Source organism: Hyalella azteca, unplaced genomic scaffold, assembly GCF_000764305.2.
Source record: "Hyalella azteca isolate HAZT.00-mixed unplaced genomic scaffold, Hazt_2.0.2 contig1645, whole genome shotgun sequence".
Classification (NCBI taxonomy): domain Eukaryota; kingdom Metazoa; phylum Arthropoda; class Malacostraca; order Amphipoda; family Hyalellidae; genus Hyalella; species Hyalella azteca.
The window spans coordinates 823,552-838,623 of NW_025931949.1; the positions used below are offsets into that span (position 1 = coordinate 823,552).

At 39.7% G+C, this 15,072-nt stretch overlaps 1 protein-coding gene across 1 annotated transcript in view; it reads right to left on the reverse strand.

Annotated features, from left to right (window-relative positions):
• Positions 1 to 1,973: 1,973 nt before the first annotated feature.
• Positions 1,974 to 15,072, reverse strand: part of LOC108669452 (RB1-inducible coiled-coil protein 1) — a 43,320-nt gene continuing 30,221 nt past the window's right edge. Inside the window, exon 25 of the mRNA XM_047883455.1 lies at positions 1,974 to 6,013. Coding sequence (XP_047739411.1) covers positions 5,123 to 6,013 — 891 coding nt within the window. The 3' untranslated portion in view covers positions 1,974 to 5,122. The remainder of the gene's footprint in view (positions 6,014 to 15,072) is intronic.

Sequence of the window (15,072 nt, forward strand, 5' to 3'; positions counted from 1 at the left end):
GCGGAGACTTCTTGCCAATAATGCATGCCATTATCAAGTGCTCTGACAGCTTAATTTCAATTACAACAGATATTAATGAAAAATTACAGTTCCAAATTCAGTTTTTCTCTGCGCAGGATTTTATCATCCAGAGGCTACAGTTTACAATGAGTATTATAACATTAGTGAAATATTTCAAGAAAACTTAAATAACAATTTGACAATCAGTTTACACGGTCTGTCTAACGATACATAATTTATCTTCAATTGAGCTATACAAATTATTTATGTGAAATCTATAGTGCTGGTTGCACATCAGAGCAAGAAGCAGATATTACCAGAACGATATCGGTAACATCAAGATTAAAACATTTTCGGAATTCGATCGAGCTATCAATAATGTACGAGTGCAATAGATTTGTTCCCTAAAATTTCTACTATTTTTGTTATTGTTATTAGATCGTTATTTACTGCAAAATACACATTAAAAGGAAATCCCTTTAAGTTACTATTGCCTAATATGACTCGGAAAGAAACAGGCGTAAACACTTTATGAAGTGAAGTGTAGGGGATTCGAACATCCTCGATGACATGGGAAGTGTTGAGGGTTGGCATCGAGGGAACGGGAGTCGGAGAGCGTATTTCCTACGAGGGACGGGCCCATTTGATGAAGGTAAATTGGCCCAATTAAGTTGAGGAGGGAGAGCCTCGAGACCGACGATACATACTACGAAATGAAAGAATTTCAGGATCCATTGAAAAGACTTGGTAGAGATGTGGCCAAAGTGAGTATTGAAATAGATATGTAAGTTACCGCTAGTGGGTGTAGGATGCTGACTAATGTTGAAAATATTGAATACATCACAATCCCAATTACGCTTCTTATCCCCTGGCTTGGGTAAAATTTTACCGTTTCCAACTCAATACGAATCTAATTGCCTGATAATCAGCTTTACATTCAATAGATAAAGGTTAATTGGCCTGAAAGTTTGTACATTATTTTGAAAGAGCAAATTAGTAATTAGAGAAGTGATGCGTAGTTATGTAACTTCACTTAATCAATGTAGTTATAGTTGTAATTACCAGAAAATTAATTCGAAGATACTCAAATTGGAAAATACTAAACAGAATAAACAACATGCCTGAATTATTGCACGATCCAGGAAGGATCGCATTCATGCGCTTACTCATTCAGATAAAATAAAACTTTATACAGCCTAGTAAATTAAACTTTTCCACAAGACAAAAAATAGACGCAGATGCAAAAATATAATACAGTACTTATAACGAGACTGTAAATTCATTCTACTCAAGTTGGCCGAAAACAATTGGTCACAAAAATGGCTTGACTTAGCTCCACGCTGTGCTCGAGCTACTGCCTGTTTCCGTGCATAAAAAGGCAATGTAATTAGAGTTCAAAATATAGCCCATGTCGCGAGTCGTGAGGTTGAGGCTGACTACGGATCAAAAGTTTTGCATTACGCGGAAGGGTCGCGGGGCAGCATAGCTAGACAGAGCGTCGCCACGTTGACTGTTCATGAGGAAACAGGAAGGCCTGAGGGCCAAGGAGGGGAGGCAATTGGTATAAATTGCCTAGGATTGTTTGAGGGCAGAAACGGCAGAGATACGATCAAGCACCGTGGCAGGAAGAGGGGGTATCGGAGGAAGGTCTGTCGGATAATTCTACAGCTTGTATCAATGCAAAGAATTTCAAATTGCAATTCGGTAATAAATTATTATTTTCCATCACGCTGTCACGGCTTCGAATAATAAATAGTATGTACAATGGGTATTATTTAAATCAATCTTTTTGTCGTGGCCGAACTCATCATATTTGGTGCAGCTCTCGTGCACGAATCTCAAAGCCGAGGTGAGGAAACAGAAACGAAGATTAACTTGGATAACAAATATCTGCGGCGCAATTATTACGATCTAAAATAGTCAACTCCGTGCTCCCCCATGCAGAGTTTTGAAGGAGAAATAAACAAGCCATGATTGTTTCCTTTTATTAGAAAGAATTTCCGTGCATGGCCGCCTGTGCCAAGCTGATCGCGCCTTCCGATGAAACTTGAAATGACGCAATACCAAGACTAAAATTCTTATGAAAATTCTTAAAAATATTGTCAACCCAATTACTTGAGGTTGAATGAAAACTTACATTCTAGATTAATACAAATTTCTTACGCGTACCGCTTACTCAACACGAGCTGAAACGTGGCGTCAGAAAGTTATAGATTATGACCACATGTGCATTAGCACTCGAATGATGAGAATTGAATACGTTGTGATGAGTAACTTCTCTCATGCTTGAGTGATACGCAAATAAGAACTAAAAAGAATAATCAATTCCATTAAGGCAACTTATCCAGTGCCCAACAGAAAATACCTAACCTTATTTTATTCAATTAACAAACCTACAAATGTTGTCAGCTTGCCACCTTTGCATACAAACGCTGGAAAATCATGAAATTCTCCGCACTCATGCAGCTGACTATTCAAATTAAATCAAATTATACAGTCTACATTCAAATTAATGATTTCTAATACCACATTTTTGAATTGACGTGAATCTTTAGACAGGTCAACTCAGATTGTGCGAGATCAAAACATTATTAAAGTATTCGGTATTAAGGAAATTACAGGTGACCAGACTGACCAGCCTGCAGAACACTAATTTCACGACAATCAACTCTGCATGGTCGCGAGACTCTCACTGAACTTTAAAACAAAATTTAGAACTAAACTTAGAATACGAAAAAGCTCTAAAAATAAGAGAATGAGATTGTCAGAGGCTCATTCGTTCCTTCCTCAACAAACGTGATCTTTGACAAAGGACAATAAAATGAATTAATCATGCTCCCCATAGAAAAATAATAATAGAAAACATCACTAACAGTGAACCCTACAGTGACTTTCCTCGGTGTCACAGTCAACGAATGTACCTCCCAAAAATAAATGACGACAAACGTTCTAGCGTTAAAATCTAGCTCTACATCAATACTGACAATGCTATGCGTGTCCACTCCATCAGAACTATTAGTTCCCCTCTTAAAAACGCTAAGAAAGACCAAGCAATCAGAATTCATAGCTTCTTTCAGATCAACACAAGCCTATTGATCATAGAATCTTATTGAGCGCAGAAATAAAATGGTGGATCTGTAAAAACTGAGAAAGTCAACTTTTAAAATCCTGAACACTTCAAGTCAATAGTTTAATAGGCACATGGTTTGCAAGCGCTTCAGCTACTAAGTTTCCCGCAACGCAAGTCAATAATTAACATCACCAACGAGGTGGAAGGTCTAAATTAGCACAACATTTTCAATTAAAGCGAAAAAAAAAATTTATCACCCACAAGAGGTGAATGTTCTCAAATGGCTGACCAGTTATCGCTGACGAAAAAGAACACCTAAGCGAACACTAACCGAAAATGAACAGCGTATAACACCTTAACGAAACTAAATATTAAGAGTGACTGGTAAACAGCGAAAGAAAATGAAACACTCGTACAAGGGGTCGCCTAGACGTGGTCGTCTGCAGGGAAGAGACAGAGAAGATAAATGCAAAGAACCCTGCCTACATAACAACAATCCCGCAACTGAGACCCACCGTCAGATACACAGAGCTCTGAGGCTCAGGAACAATTCCTCAAGGGGAGAGAAAATCCCATAGCACTTCAGACGAGCATCAACATGCATCAGAAGACCCCAGACCACTCAGAAGAAAGAAGACATAACCCAATCATGTGCACCTTGAATACTTCCACAGATCAAACCATTGAGAAGCATTATTCTATATATCAAACTGACAAACAAATAAATTAAACGAAAATGACGTGAGAAACAAAGAAGGGCAGATCTAGAAGTGGGTCACGCTAGCATGACATTCAAGACTCTAAAAGACGTCACAAAACTGTTTTTGAAAGAAAATAAAATAGCATATAAAGCTTACATTAAGAATAATGTGACTTCTCATCTTCACTGACTTTTTTAGCTTCACATCAAGTCGGGTGCCCGAGTTGCAATCCTAAATTCCAACTAAAAATCTAAGTCCTGCCTTCAACTTGAACGCAGCATGTCCATCATTATAAATCTAAACCATTAAATAGCTAAAAGAGATGAGTTACGTAAATCAAGGCATTTCTTCAACACATCCGCGGCATAGACAGTATACCTAAGGTATCTAGAATCCAGATTCCTGATTTGTACACCAATAATGATTCGAATAAAACAAACCTAGAAATATTGTCAGCTTACCATCATCACATACAAACGCTGGGAAATCAGAAAATTCTCAGCACTCATGCAGCTAAATATTCCAATTTAATCAAATTATACCTTCCGTGAAAGAAATGTGTGAAGAATTGAGAATACTTCCGCTTTAGTCACTAGACCAAATTCTTTATGAAACATGGAATTTCCGAGAAAAAAAAATCAGAATAAGTCAGCAGCCGAAAGGAGAAGCACCTAAATTGTAGTCATAAAAGAACATTTCAGGAAGATTTAAAAACTTAAGAAACATTCAATGCGATGAATTTTTTTAGTCAAAGAAACAAAACTGGAGCGAAAACGAAACAGTACAGCTGCATTATGGTAATATTTCTTTCGCATTTATCGTTATTGAAGATGCGCCATTGAAGCAGAATCAATAGTTTATTATAATCAATTAATTTATTACGTTATTAGACATTAAAAAGGTACTCGTGATGTTTAAATCTGCACAACACACAGGCGACTCATTACGACGCCACTAATGCTTTACATAGTCACAAAGCAGCATTAGGACCTGCAGCGAAACTGAGTTTAGCCCTTGTCAGACTGCATAACATTACAATGTTGTAACCATATCGAGAGTAGGCAGTTGTGCCAATACAGTTCGACAAGAGTTAAATACTATGAAACATTGTACCTGTAATAAAATATATAACTCCAACAGGCTGTCGTTGTGCTAGCAATTATAATAACGATTAGGCGAGTTTGATCGAGCTTGTGCGAAAAGTGTTGCTATTCTTCACGTTAAAATGTACTCTCATTTAAGAGTGAAAAAGAGACCTCTATTCCTATTTGACTTGCAATTGAAAAACTGTCCAATGGAGAATTACTAGCTTAAATAAAATTTGTTTCAATCATTCTAGATCTCACTTCGATCATTCTATTTCGCAAATATCAGAGGGGTTAGCTGCCGTCTGTGAAGACATCTGTTGTCGGCCGTGGTCCGTTGATGACCCCTCAGCTGGTCCGAGTTCGGCGCCGGGGGTCGCCAGCCCTGAAGACTCGTCTGCTTCTTCAGCTGATGACGCGTCTTCGGTGGCCGCCAAAGACTCAAGCACGGAGGCCTCGGTGTGAATAGAGGAGGTTTCGCATGTTGCACTCGCCGGACAAGAATTAGCAGAATGAGAACGACGGAGTTCCGTCGTGTCAGGTTGAGGTTCTCCCACAGTAGCTGTGGCTGCAAGAGCGGAAAGACGAGGGGCGACACGTGATTTCAAGCACAAATCTAAACTACTGGAATCTTCTCGCATGACGGTTAACCTAGGAGCAGCCCGGATAGCAACGCTCATGCTAGAAGAATCCCGACTAATTTGTTCTTGAGTTCCTAGAGTAAAGCGCACCTTGGGGATACAACCAAAGGATTCTTCTGAATCAGCAATCGATGTAACATCGGTAGACGTTGTTATACTCAAAGAACACTCTTCAATGACCGAGTCTTTCCTCTTGCTTTTCCGTTTCTTGAGTTTTGTAGCCGAGTGTCCTTTGCGAGCACTGCATATCGTGTCGCTGTATGAACCTTTTTGTTCCAGGCTTTGCCTAAGGCACTCAAGTTGCAACTTCTGCTTGCTCACTAGTTCCTTTTGGTCACAAGTTGCGAGGAGAAGAGGGGTCGGCTGCACAATGGACAGATACTGCAGAAGGCATGCAGATGGGTTGAATATGGGAGGCTCGGTGGGCATCGCCGACGCTTGACGCACGCACTCAGGAAGGCGAACATGCACGCGGTAAAACTTCGTATCCATCGGAACGCGGAATCGGTTCCCTTCCTGTCAAGAAAATAAAGTAACACATTAGAACACAATTTGAATTGTTTAATACAAGAAATTTATAGTATGAGATTCCATAATGCAACAAGTATTCAACAAACTCAAACTGACGATAATCACAAAATTTTGCAAGCATAAATTGAAAGTAAATCATCATCTAAAATCATTTAACTAATATTGTGACTGAACAAATCACTATACAAATGAAAGCAATAAATTCCTGAAATAAATTCCTGATTCCTGAGTATTGCTGAAGGCCTCGAAATAAATCACTTTAAGAGACACAACATATCTGCATTAGTATTTTTTTATAGTTAGAAGTCGGTAACGAAGAAAGAACGAAATTTCTCGTCCTCTACACCATATTTGGTAACGACAAATTGTAAAACTAAGTAGCTAAATAGAAAATTTAAGCTAACTAAAATGTGAGCAAATTATACGAAATTAAGAATACGCACTTGAAAAACGCTCCGTGAAACTTTTTAAAACGCTTCATGTAAACGAGACAGCACTGTAAATTACATACCAATTTTTAAACCATCGTTTCCCAAACGTAGACTTTCAACGTCATTTTGCTATATTTTTGTCCATTTCAGATATTGAACGTAGTAGAATTAGTGCATCACCTAATTTCTCATTTTTAAGAATTATTTTAAAGCAGCGCACTATCCAAGTGCTCTTAAACTACAAATATTGACTTGAAATTTATAGACAATATAATTATGCTGGTTCAATTTGAATGCGCAACTACGGAAAATGCCGTGGGACCATTTCTTCGCAAATAAGTTTAGATGGCTTTCAATCTAATTCTCGTCGCCAAAAGCGTTTTCCAAACGGCATCATATCTAATAACTATGTTTAGCTTCCGGCATCATATCTAGTAACTAGGTTGAGTTAAACACATGAAGTAGCTGAAAGTTCCAAAACCATCCGGTAGAATTTCAATGCGGCCTTTAAAAAGGGAGGCTGAAACATACATATGCACCCCGTCAAGTTGCCGTCGAGGCATCGATCGAGCTCGCTGTCTTTGGTTGCCAGTTTTGGAACATAAATGGTCATTTAACATGGCGAATAGAGTAGCATTCCAGATTTCAGCGTACGAACTGACATGCACCGGTTTCAGAACATATACATCACGTGATTTTGCATGATGGAGCTAATATTACTGTCTAATAATATTAATATGCAGAGAAATGATCAGCACGAGAAGGAAACGAAAAAAAATGCTCCTCCTTCAACTATTTGCAAGGAGAAAATGCATTACATAGAATGAGAAGCCTCGCAGTCGCTTCAACACGAACATCGCATGAGAAACTACGCATGAGCAGCGATGATGTCCGTACGCCAGGAGAATGGATGCCATAATCCTAGTGGGCAATATGATTTGTCGCATCTTATCTCATCAAAACGGGAAGCTTGCCGCCCCGCCGGCGTCGTGTGCATCTTTATTGTTGTCTATTCTGAGATTTGAGCCGAGTGTTTTCCCGCAGCCTATAATGCAACCCAAACTAACAGACGTAGGCTTATCGATCTTTTTTTCTCCAACGCTAGTAACAAACCGGCTTCGGGCAGCACGCAAAATAAGATAATCTTTCAACAACGCTCTCTCAAGGTAGGATGCTAGCTCTTTAAATTAGAGCGTTGGCTATATTTTGAAGGTGAAAGAGCAAATGAGGCGGGCGGAGAGGCGCCAAGGCAACCTGCTTGCCGAGATTTGATTGCAGTGGCCGCAGGGAAGCCGTTCATGCAGCTGGAACTGATCTTAAAACCTCGACACCAGGACTTGAGTAGCCAACAATCTCCCAGCTCCAGATAAGGCGACGCTCAACTATTCTTTTAGCGCCATAGACGGACGCGTCTCACCCTACACAGACACTCCGGCAAGTGGGCGCGGAAAATCAACACTCGTGCGAAACCAAACTGTTGTAGAAGTACTTTTTTGTGCCAGGGGATTGATGACGTAAAATCATTTGACGATTATAAATTTGTAGCAATAGGAATATTAGCAAGCTTCCTACAACATCATTAGTATTGAATTAAAAAAAAATATTCTCTACATCAGAAGAAATACAAAAAATATGTTCTTGTTCTAGGGTTAAAAAACACGCACCAAGCAAAATTTAAGAACATATTTTTTAAATTGTAATTTCATGCAAAACAATTCGGTGGCTTATTATAAAACTAACTCCAAAATGTATTGGCCTATCAAGGTAGGTATCAACAAGAATATGGAAACCATGTAATTCTACTGTACCCACTATTGGTTTCGCCAAAAAATTAATCTTTAAATCGTAATATTAGAACTGAGCATCGTGAGACTAAAAGTTTAATGAAGCATGCAATCGATGCCTAGTTGCCAAATTGCGGTCTTAATGAAGCAATTGGAAGTAAAATCTCTTCTGATAAGTTACCTGGAATTCGGATCTTCCAAGAGTACTTTTTTGCGATAAAAACATTGCATTGAACAAAATACACACGAATAAATCATATTGCGCACGGGGAAAAGAATACTGAATTAAATAGCAGAACTGAACTAACTCGTGTTTTGTGACAATCATATTTCACTCTCAAGCCTGGGTACGCTGTTTGGGTTGCCCCACACTTATCAGCGTTCTATGGTCAATAAAACTTCACAGTTCATATTTCAATTGAAGATGCTTTGATTCCCATATTTCACTGACTGGTGAGAATAGAACCCCCTTAAACTTTTAGAGGGGATTAAAATAATTAGGAAAATTTACCTTGAGAATTTCGACTTTGTTGAATGCTCATACCGAGATGAACAACAAGACACCGAAATTTCCAACATTTCAAAAAATTATTTCAAGGCGCAGCGAGGTGAACATCGAGCAACAAATGAGCAGAGAACAAACTGAGACAGAGAGCCATTAGGCTGAGAGTGTCTCTGGAGGATCTTATACACCGTAGCAGCATTTTAATATTAATCTATAATTGAAACTTGCTTTCGTTGAATATTTAGCAACATTAAAATTTTTAATGCAAGTTGAATGTGACGCTATGCAATGAAAGATGAAGATTAATCGCTTGAACAGAACAGCTGATTAAAAAGTAGATAGAAAGTGCAAAAGAACCAGCAAGTAGGGCTTCTCAAGAACGTGACGTATGAGTGACATGTCCAGGTCTATTGTACGTACGCAAGAAGCCCCGCCTAGACATAACTAGCCACTAGCTCGTCCCTAGCTACAATGAGCTCTGAAACATGTTGCACAAATTGAACTTAAAGGCTTTGCTGTGACGCGGCACTTTTCTTCACAACTCTATGAATAGCAACACTGCAGATAGCTTGCACAAACTAAAAAAAATATACGGGAACTCCACGTGATCGAACGCCGACAGGGTATTTGTGTATATAGCTATTATTTGGTCAAAATACATTCTCACAAAAGCATCCAAAAAACTAAGAATAGAGGACATAATCGAAACCAAATTAATGTAACAAGAAGCTTAGTGTTCAATAAGTATTGAAAAAGAAACACGAGCTTTGAGCTTCGAACACAGCTTGCTGTGCGCGGTTTACACTGCGGCATCAGTAGCTCCTTATGTTAGCATAAACACGTACGAGTGTGAGTGCCAATTTGCATAGAAATTGAGACGTTTTTCCAGCTAGTAGTTACTGAGCGGTAAGCAAAACACGCGAGTTTGTTTCACTATCACGGAACGTAAGAAAAAAAAAAACAACATAAGCGGGGCTATTAAGTGGGCGGCCAGAGCCTAGCGAGGTGTTGCATGTAAACATAGTGCCACAAATTTGCATATACCATAAACTTTAATCAAACAGCAGAAATGCGGCTTTGACGGAGATTTAAATAACAATGTTACGCTCAGAGACGAAATCTCTCAATAAGAACATGCATGGAGCAATGGAATGATGGATCAGCGTGTCGACGTGAATGAAATATTGAATGAAGATGCATTGAAATAATATTATGGCAGTGCTGATCTTATTCATAATACTACTAAGTTTGTGTATTGGAATTAAAGTGGTATCAAATATATGAAAGAATGCCATTTAAATTAATTCCACATACTCGGTTTAAAGTTTTTAAATTTCACGAGCATTGAATAATAATTAATTTGATCAGCCTTACATTAAGCATCAATTTTCTGATTTAGAATGCTCAGTCGCGGCCAAATTTTGGAGTAGATCGCCCTCAATAAGATTGATGAGCTCGATCAGTAATAGAGACTGCAACGCCTCCATACCAACAGCCTCGATTGCCCTGAAATTACCAGTGGCGGCAGCTAATTACGGTCAATCACAGCCGCGAATCCCAGAATAAGTTGTTTGGCAAATCCATTGCCCATACTGCCCATTTTACTGCAATTGAAACAAATAAATTGGTTCTCAAGAATGCTGCAGAGTTTTCCGTGCAGCGGCATAATTACCCACGGAGACGGCCTTCAGCAGAGAACATGCGATCAATTTGAGATAAGTCCAGCTGAGATTTCTGAGTAGCTTGTAATAAGATACATAAGGTGTCCAAACGCTCACCATAAAAGACGCTTCGCTTCATTTACCAATTATTATGAGAACATAATAAGTGTAGACAGAAACGAACAAAAACCAGGCAATGTGCCACATATAGAGCACCATCTGTTAAAACGATTCAATAGAACAAAGGCAGCGAAATACAAACCAAATAGGATCTAATGCGTAAGAGTTTTTCAGCTAAAAACAGGATGCAATAGCTCGGTAACACGGATTTATCAGCTGATTATACAATGCATAGGCGGTAGCGACAAAATACTTTATGTTATCCCACACGCTTTGCTTTTCACTCGCCTTTCTGTGGACAAATTGATATTTACTGCTGTGTTTTACCACTCGCAATGAAATAATTTATTACTTGAATTAATTATGAAAAGTCGCAAGCATAAGATAGGAAATAACTTTTACCCAAACAACTTTTTACATAAAAAATCACGGCTAGTTGCGGATTATATAATTTATTATACATTCAACATTCAATATAATATCTCGCCCAATACGCCACTCAGTCGGCCACTGAGCCGAATAAACAAAACACAGCACGACAAAGAGATTTAAATATTGCCGTACGTAAATCTGAGTGAAGTTTACGTAAGAGAAGTAAATAAATCTTTATGTTATAGCAGGCCCCTGCAGTGGACGGTACTTGTGGCAAAGAGCGATGGTGTGCAAGATTAGGCACTTGGCTTGTGGTGATTTTGGCCGCTTGTGAGCGCTAAGCTCTCGGTATCTCTTACTAATCGCGCGACCACACAAGCCGAGACAGAAACTTCTAGGCGAAGCGGAGTCAGAAACTCGTGTTAATCTGACCACTTCCAAGACAACACATCTCATCGTCACTTGAACGTTGTAACGTAACATCATTGCAAGGCAATGTTGGAAAAATGTGGTGGAGTCAGTGCGACACTAGAGTGATTATTACCGGGAAGTGTTTTGCGGGAATGATATCACGAAAATTACTATTCATTCGATATTATTTAACAGACGTCGAGTATTTGATTCAATCGTAATATTTTGAAGCAGTATTAGGATATATGGATAAGTAAACAGATAGAAACGCATATCCCTCATCTTCGAATCGCCATCAATAACGAATACTTGAAAGTCCGTGCCTTAACAAAATAGCCCAGAAATAAAAGGGATAAGATGAGCGAACACCTACACAAGTGCATATTAATCAAAAGTAATTTTTTATATCTCTCAAGTAGACAGCTAAAACTGATTATCGAAACACAAATTTGCCATGAAAAATATAATGGCGCAACTGCTCATTGATTGTGGGCCAGCAGCAAGGAAAGATATCGGCAAGCAAATAATGCACGCCAGGCGATGGGTGAAACAATGAGTGTATCGCGAGCAGCGCTGAGAACAGAAGGCAATAACACGGCAGGGGCAACGCCGGCCTCCCGAGATGGTGTTGGATAGTGGGATGAGAGGCGGCGTAAGACAAGATCGTCTACCAGATACATGGATGCGCATCGCATCAACAGTCCCCATCACACACGTATCAAGAGTAGCTGCTTAAGAGTACACACGTATTGCTGCCGAGGGGACAACTATAAGAAATATTCAAGATAGTCTAAGATGAATTTCAAAAGATTCAAGGCATACTTCACTTCAATATTAGGAAAATAAATTAGCACACAACGAATATGTAATCACGTAAGAAGATTTAGAAAAATTATGAAATACGCAAGGATTGGATGGGCACAAGAAGAAAATCTCAGAAGTGGTTCACAAGGACATGGAGGTGTCATCTGGTCTTAACAACTTGGTCAATTCTCCAACAAAATTTAGAGTCGCCCCAGCTTCTGGTAATCCAAATCAGAAGCTGCCGCGTCTGTAAATTTTCACTGAGTTATTCTGAAGAAGTTGCAGATGAAAGAGTTGCAGAAGTTGCAGAATTGTGCGCAGGTGAGGGTGAGGCTCGAGCAGGTGAGATGGAGCGCACATCTCGACCATGCGGGCACATGTGCTAGGATGCGACGTACACTATGTGGCTGGACAGTAAAGGAGCGTCGCCGCAATATTCTTCTAAGATTTGCAAAAAAGACATCGTAACAAAGACTTGCACTCGAGCTCGGCAGTGCAGCGGTACAATAACATTACTCGAGGTAACTGTCATCATATCGATATTAATAAAAATGAAACATCAAAGCATGTGACATCCGCCACAGCACAAGTCAAGCCCCCGTAGCACGCGCCACGACAGCACAGCAAGCGTTACGACGGCACGGCACGAGTGACGCTGCCATTGCATGCGTCACAACCTCACAGCACGCGTCACAATACCACAGCGCGCGTCTCGACGCCACAGCACGCCCCCCGACAACTCAGCACGCGTCACTACGACACAGCACACATCTCTACGCCACAGCAAGCGTCACGCAGCCACAGCACGCGTCACTACGACACAGCACGCGTCACACAGCCACAGCACGCGTCACTACGACACAGCACGCGTCACACAGCCACAGCACGCTTTGCCCCGCGTCCCAAGTGTTCAGCACACAAATGCAGTGACGCGCGACATAATAACATGTCACGGTCCAAGTAGCGCGACATTAAACAACGTGACCGTAATCGAGCCCACTGAGGGCAGACAAGTTTTAATAACCACCAGCTGGCCTCGGATGCTCCCCCTCTTGTCAGCTCCATGTCCAGCAACCAGCACGACGACTGGCACAATAATCAGTTCATTTGCAGTGACGGTAGAATTATACTCGGAATTGCCACGCACTTTTCGTTTGTGATCTCAAAAGGTTACATATCGTTAACAAAGTGCAAATTATTTTAATTGATATTTCTTCAATTATTTGTAGGAAAACAAAGAGAAACGAAGAACAAAACGCTTCCAGAATAATTGATGAGCATAACTACAATATGAATTGAACTCACAACGCATCTGAAGACAATTGTCTTCACATGTGCTTTGTTTACACATGTACAAATCTTCAAAAAAATAAATCCGAGAGCCAAGGCTTCTTAGAACACATGTTTTACAACATGAGAGACACGTGAACCATTCATTTGTACAGTGATCGAGTAAATGTCACGGATGACTGTGGTGAAAATAGACGATTTATTTAGACGGGTATAAACATACACGGCCCTCATGACGCCGATGATGAGAGATGAAATTAATAGGATGTGCGGGCCTCCGACCAACTTACCACATGACACAATGTTAGGATGGCCACGTAGCTGGTCGCTCCATCTGTCTCCTTAAAAATATTATTCATCTCATCATGTCAGGCCAAACATATGCCGCGGAGTCAGCTGGTCAAATTTATTAGACACATTAAACAGGCCTTTTTTTTTGTTTGGCTGAAACAATCAATTTGCAGTAAAATTATTAGATAATCATAGAACAGTTATTGAAAAAAGCCATGGCTAATTTGGCGATAAATTTGATACACAAGATCAAACATGTAGATGATCCATGCTTGAATACGCATGAAGTATTTCACAACACGTTGTGTTGGCAGGGATTTATCACCGAGTTGTGACGTCAATATAATATTAAATAAATATAATCTTATAACAAAGAAGAACAGTAATGGCAGGCGCAGCACGTGATCGGCGCAGGTGCTCAAGGCTTCACCTGTACCCGCATCTTCTAAGTGAGGAAATTTGTTCATCTTTTTATCCTCTTGTTCTCCAATTGCAAGCTGTGACGCGACGGCCTAACTCATATACGAACCTTTGTAAACGCTATGAAAATTAATGAAAGAGGAAAAATAAGTCTTAATTAAGTCTGTTCGTAATTAATAAATTACGAACAGAATCGAGAATCTGAGCCGCATTTCTATTGATTTCGACAGAAAAACTATTGGTCAATTTTAAAACTTCAAAATAAAACGTTGCTGTTAAATCTCAAACGGAACATACGCCAAATTTTCCATCTGAAACGAAATTCGAAGAATTGATGGAGTAAGATGCAGGATTCAAGAGGACAAACTATTTGTGTTTCCAACAATAACCCGAAAATACTAAATCAGTATAAATACTATCTATGCAGCCGACGGTTGCCCAATAACGACACTGTATTAGCAGCAATAATATTATATTCCGCGAATTAAATGCGTTGAATGCAAAAGTGTAATATAATTCAACGCGCAAAAGATCCGACTGAGGAGAATTAGCGAGCATCTATTCGGAACACATTTGAGACAGAATTTGAATCGAAGGCTGAGGGTTCTTTGAGTTGCCTATGCTAGTCGCCTGTATAACACCCATCATGTGATAAGCCAACAGGCAGCAGCACTGATCTCACATAAAAGATTACGAGATAAAAAATTTTGGCTTCCAACGCATCGAATTCTGAAAAATTGTGTCGTTCACGGAAAAAATAATAAAAAATAAATGTAGGATAGCAACAGTCATTAGAGATTGATATACAGTAACAATGGAATGATACTAAACGTGGTGTGGCAAGCGACAGTGTGGTATTATTCAGCGATCATAAAAAATTTACGGTCTCCCATACTATCACACACTATAGACGTTGCGTACGACGAGCGCCACACAAGCAAGTCAATGAGCCGGC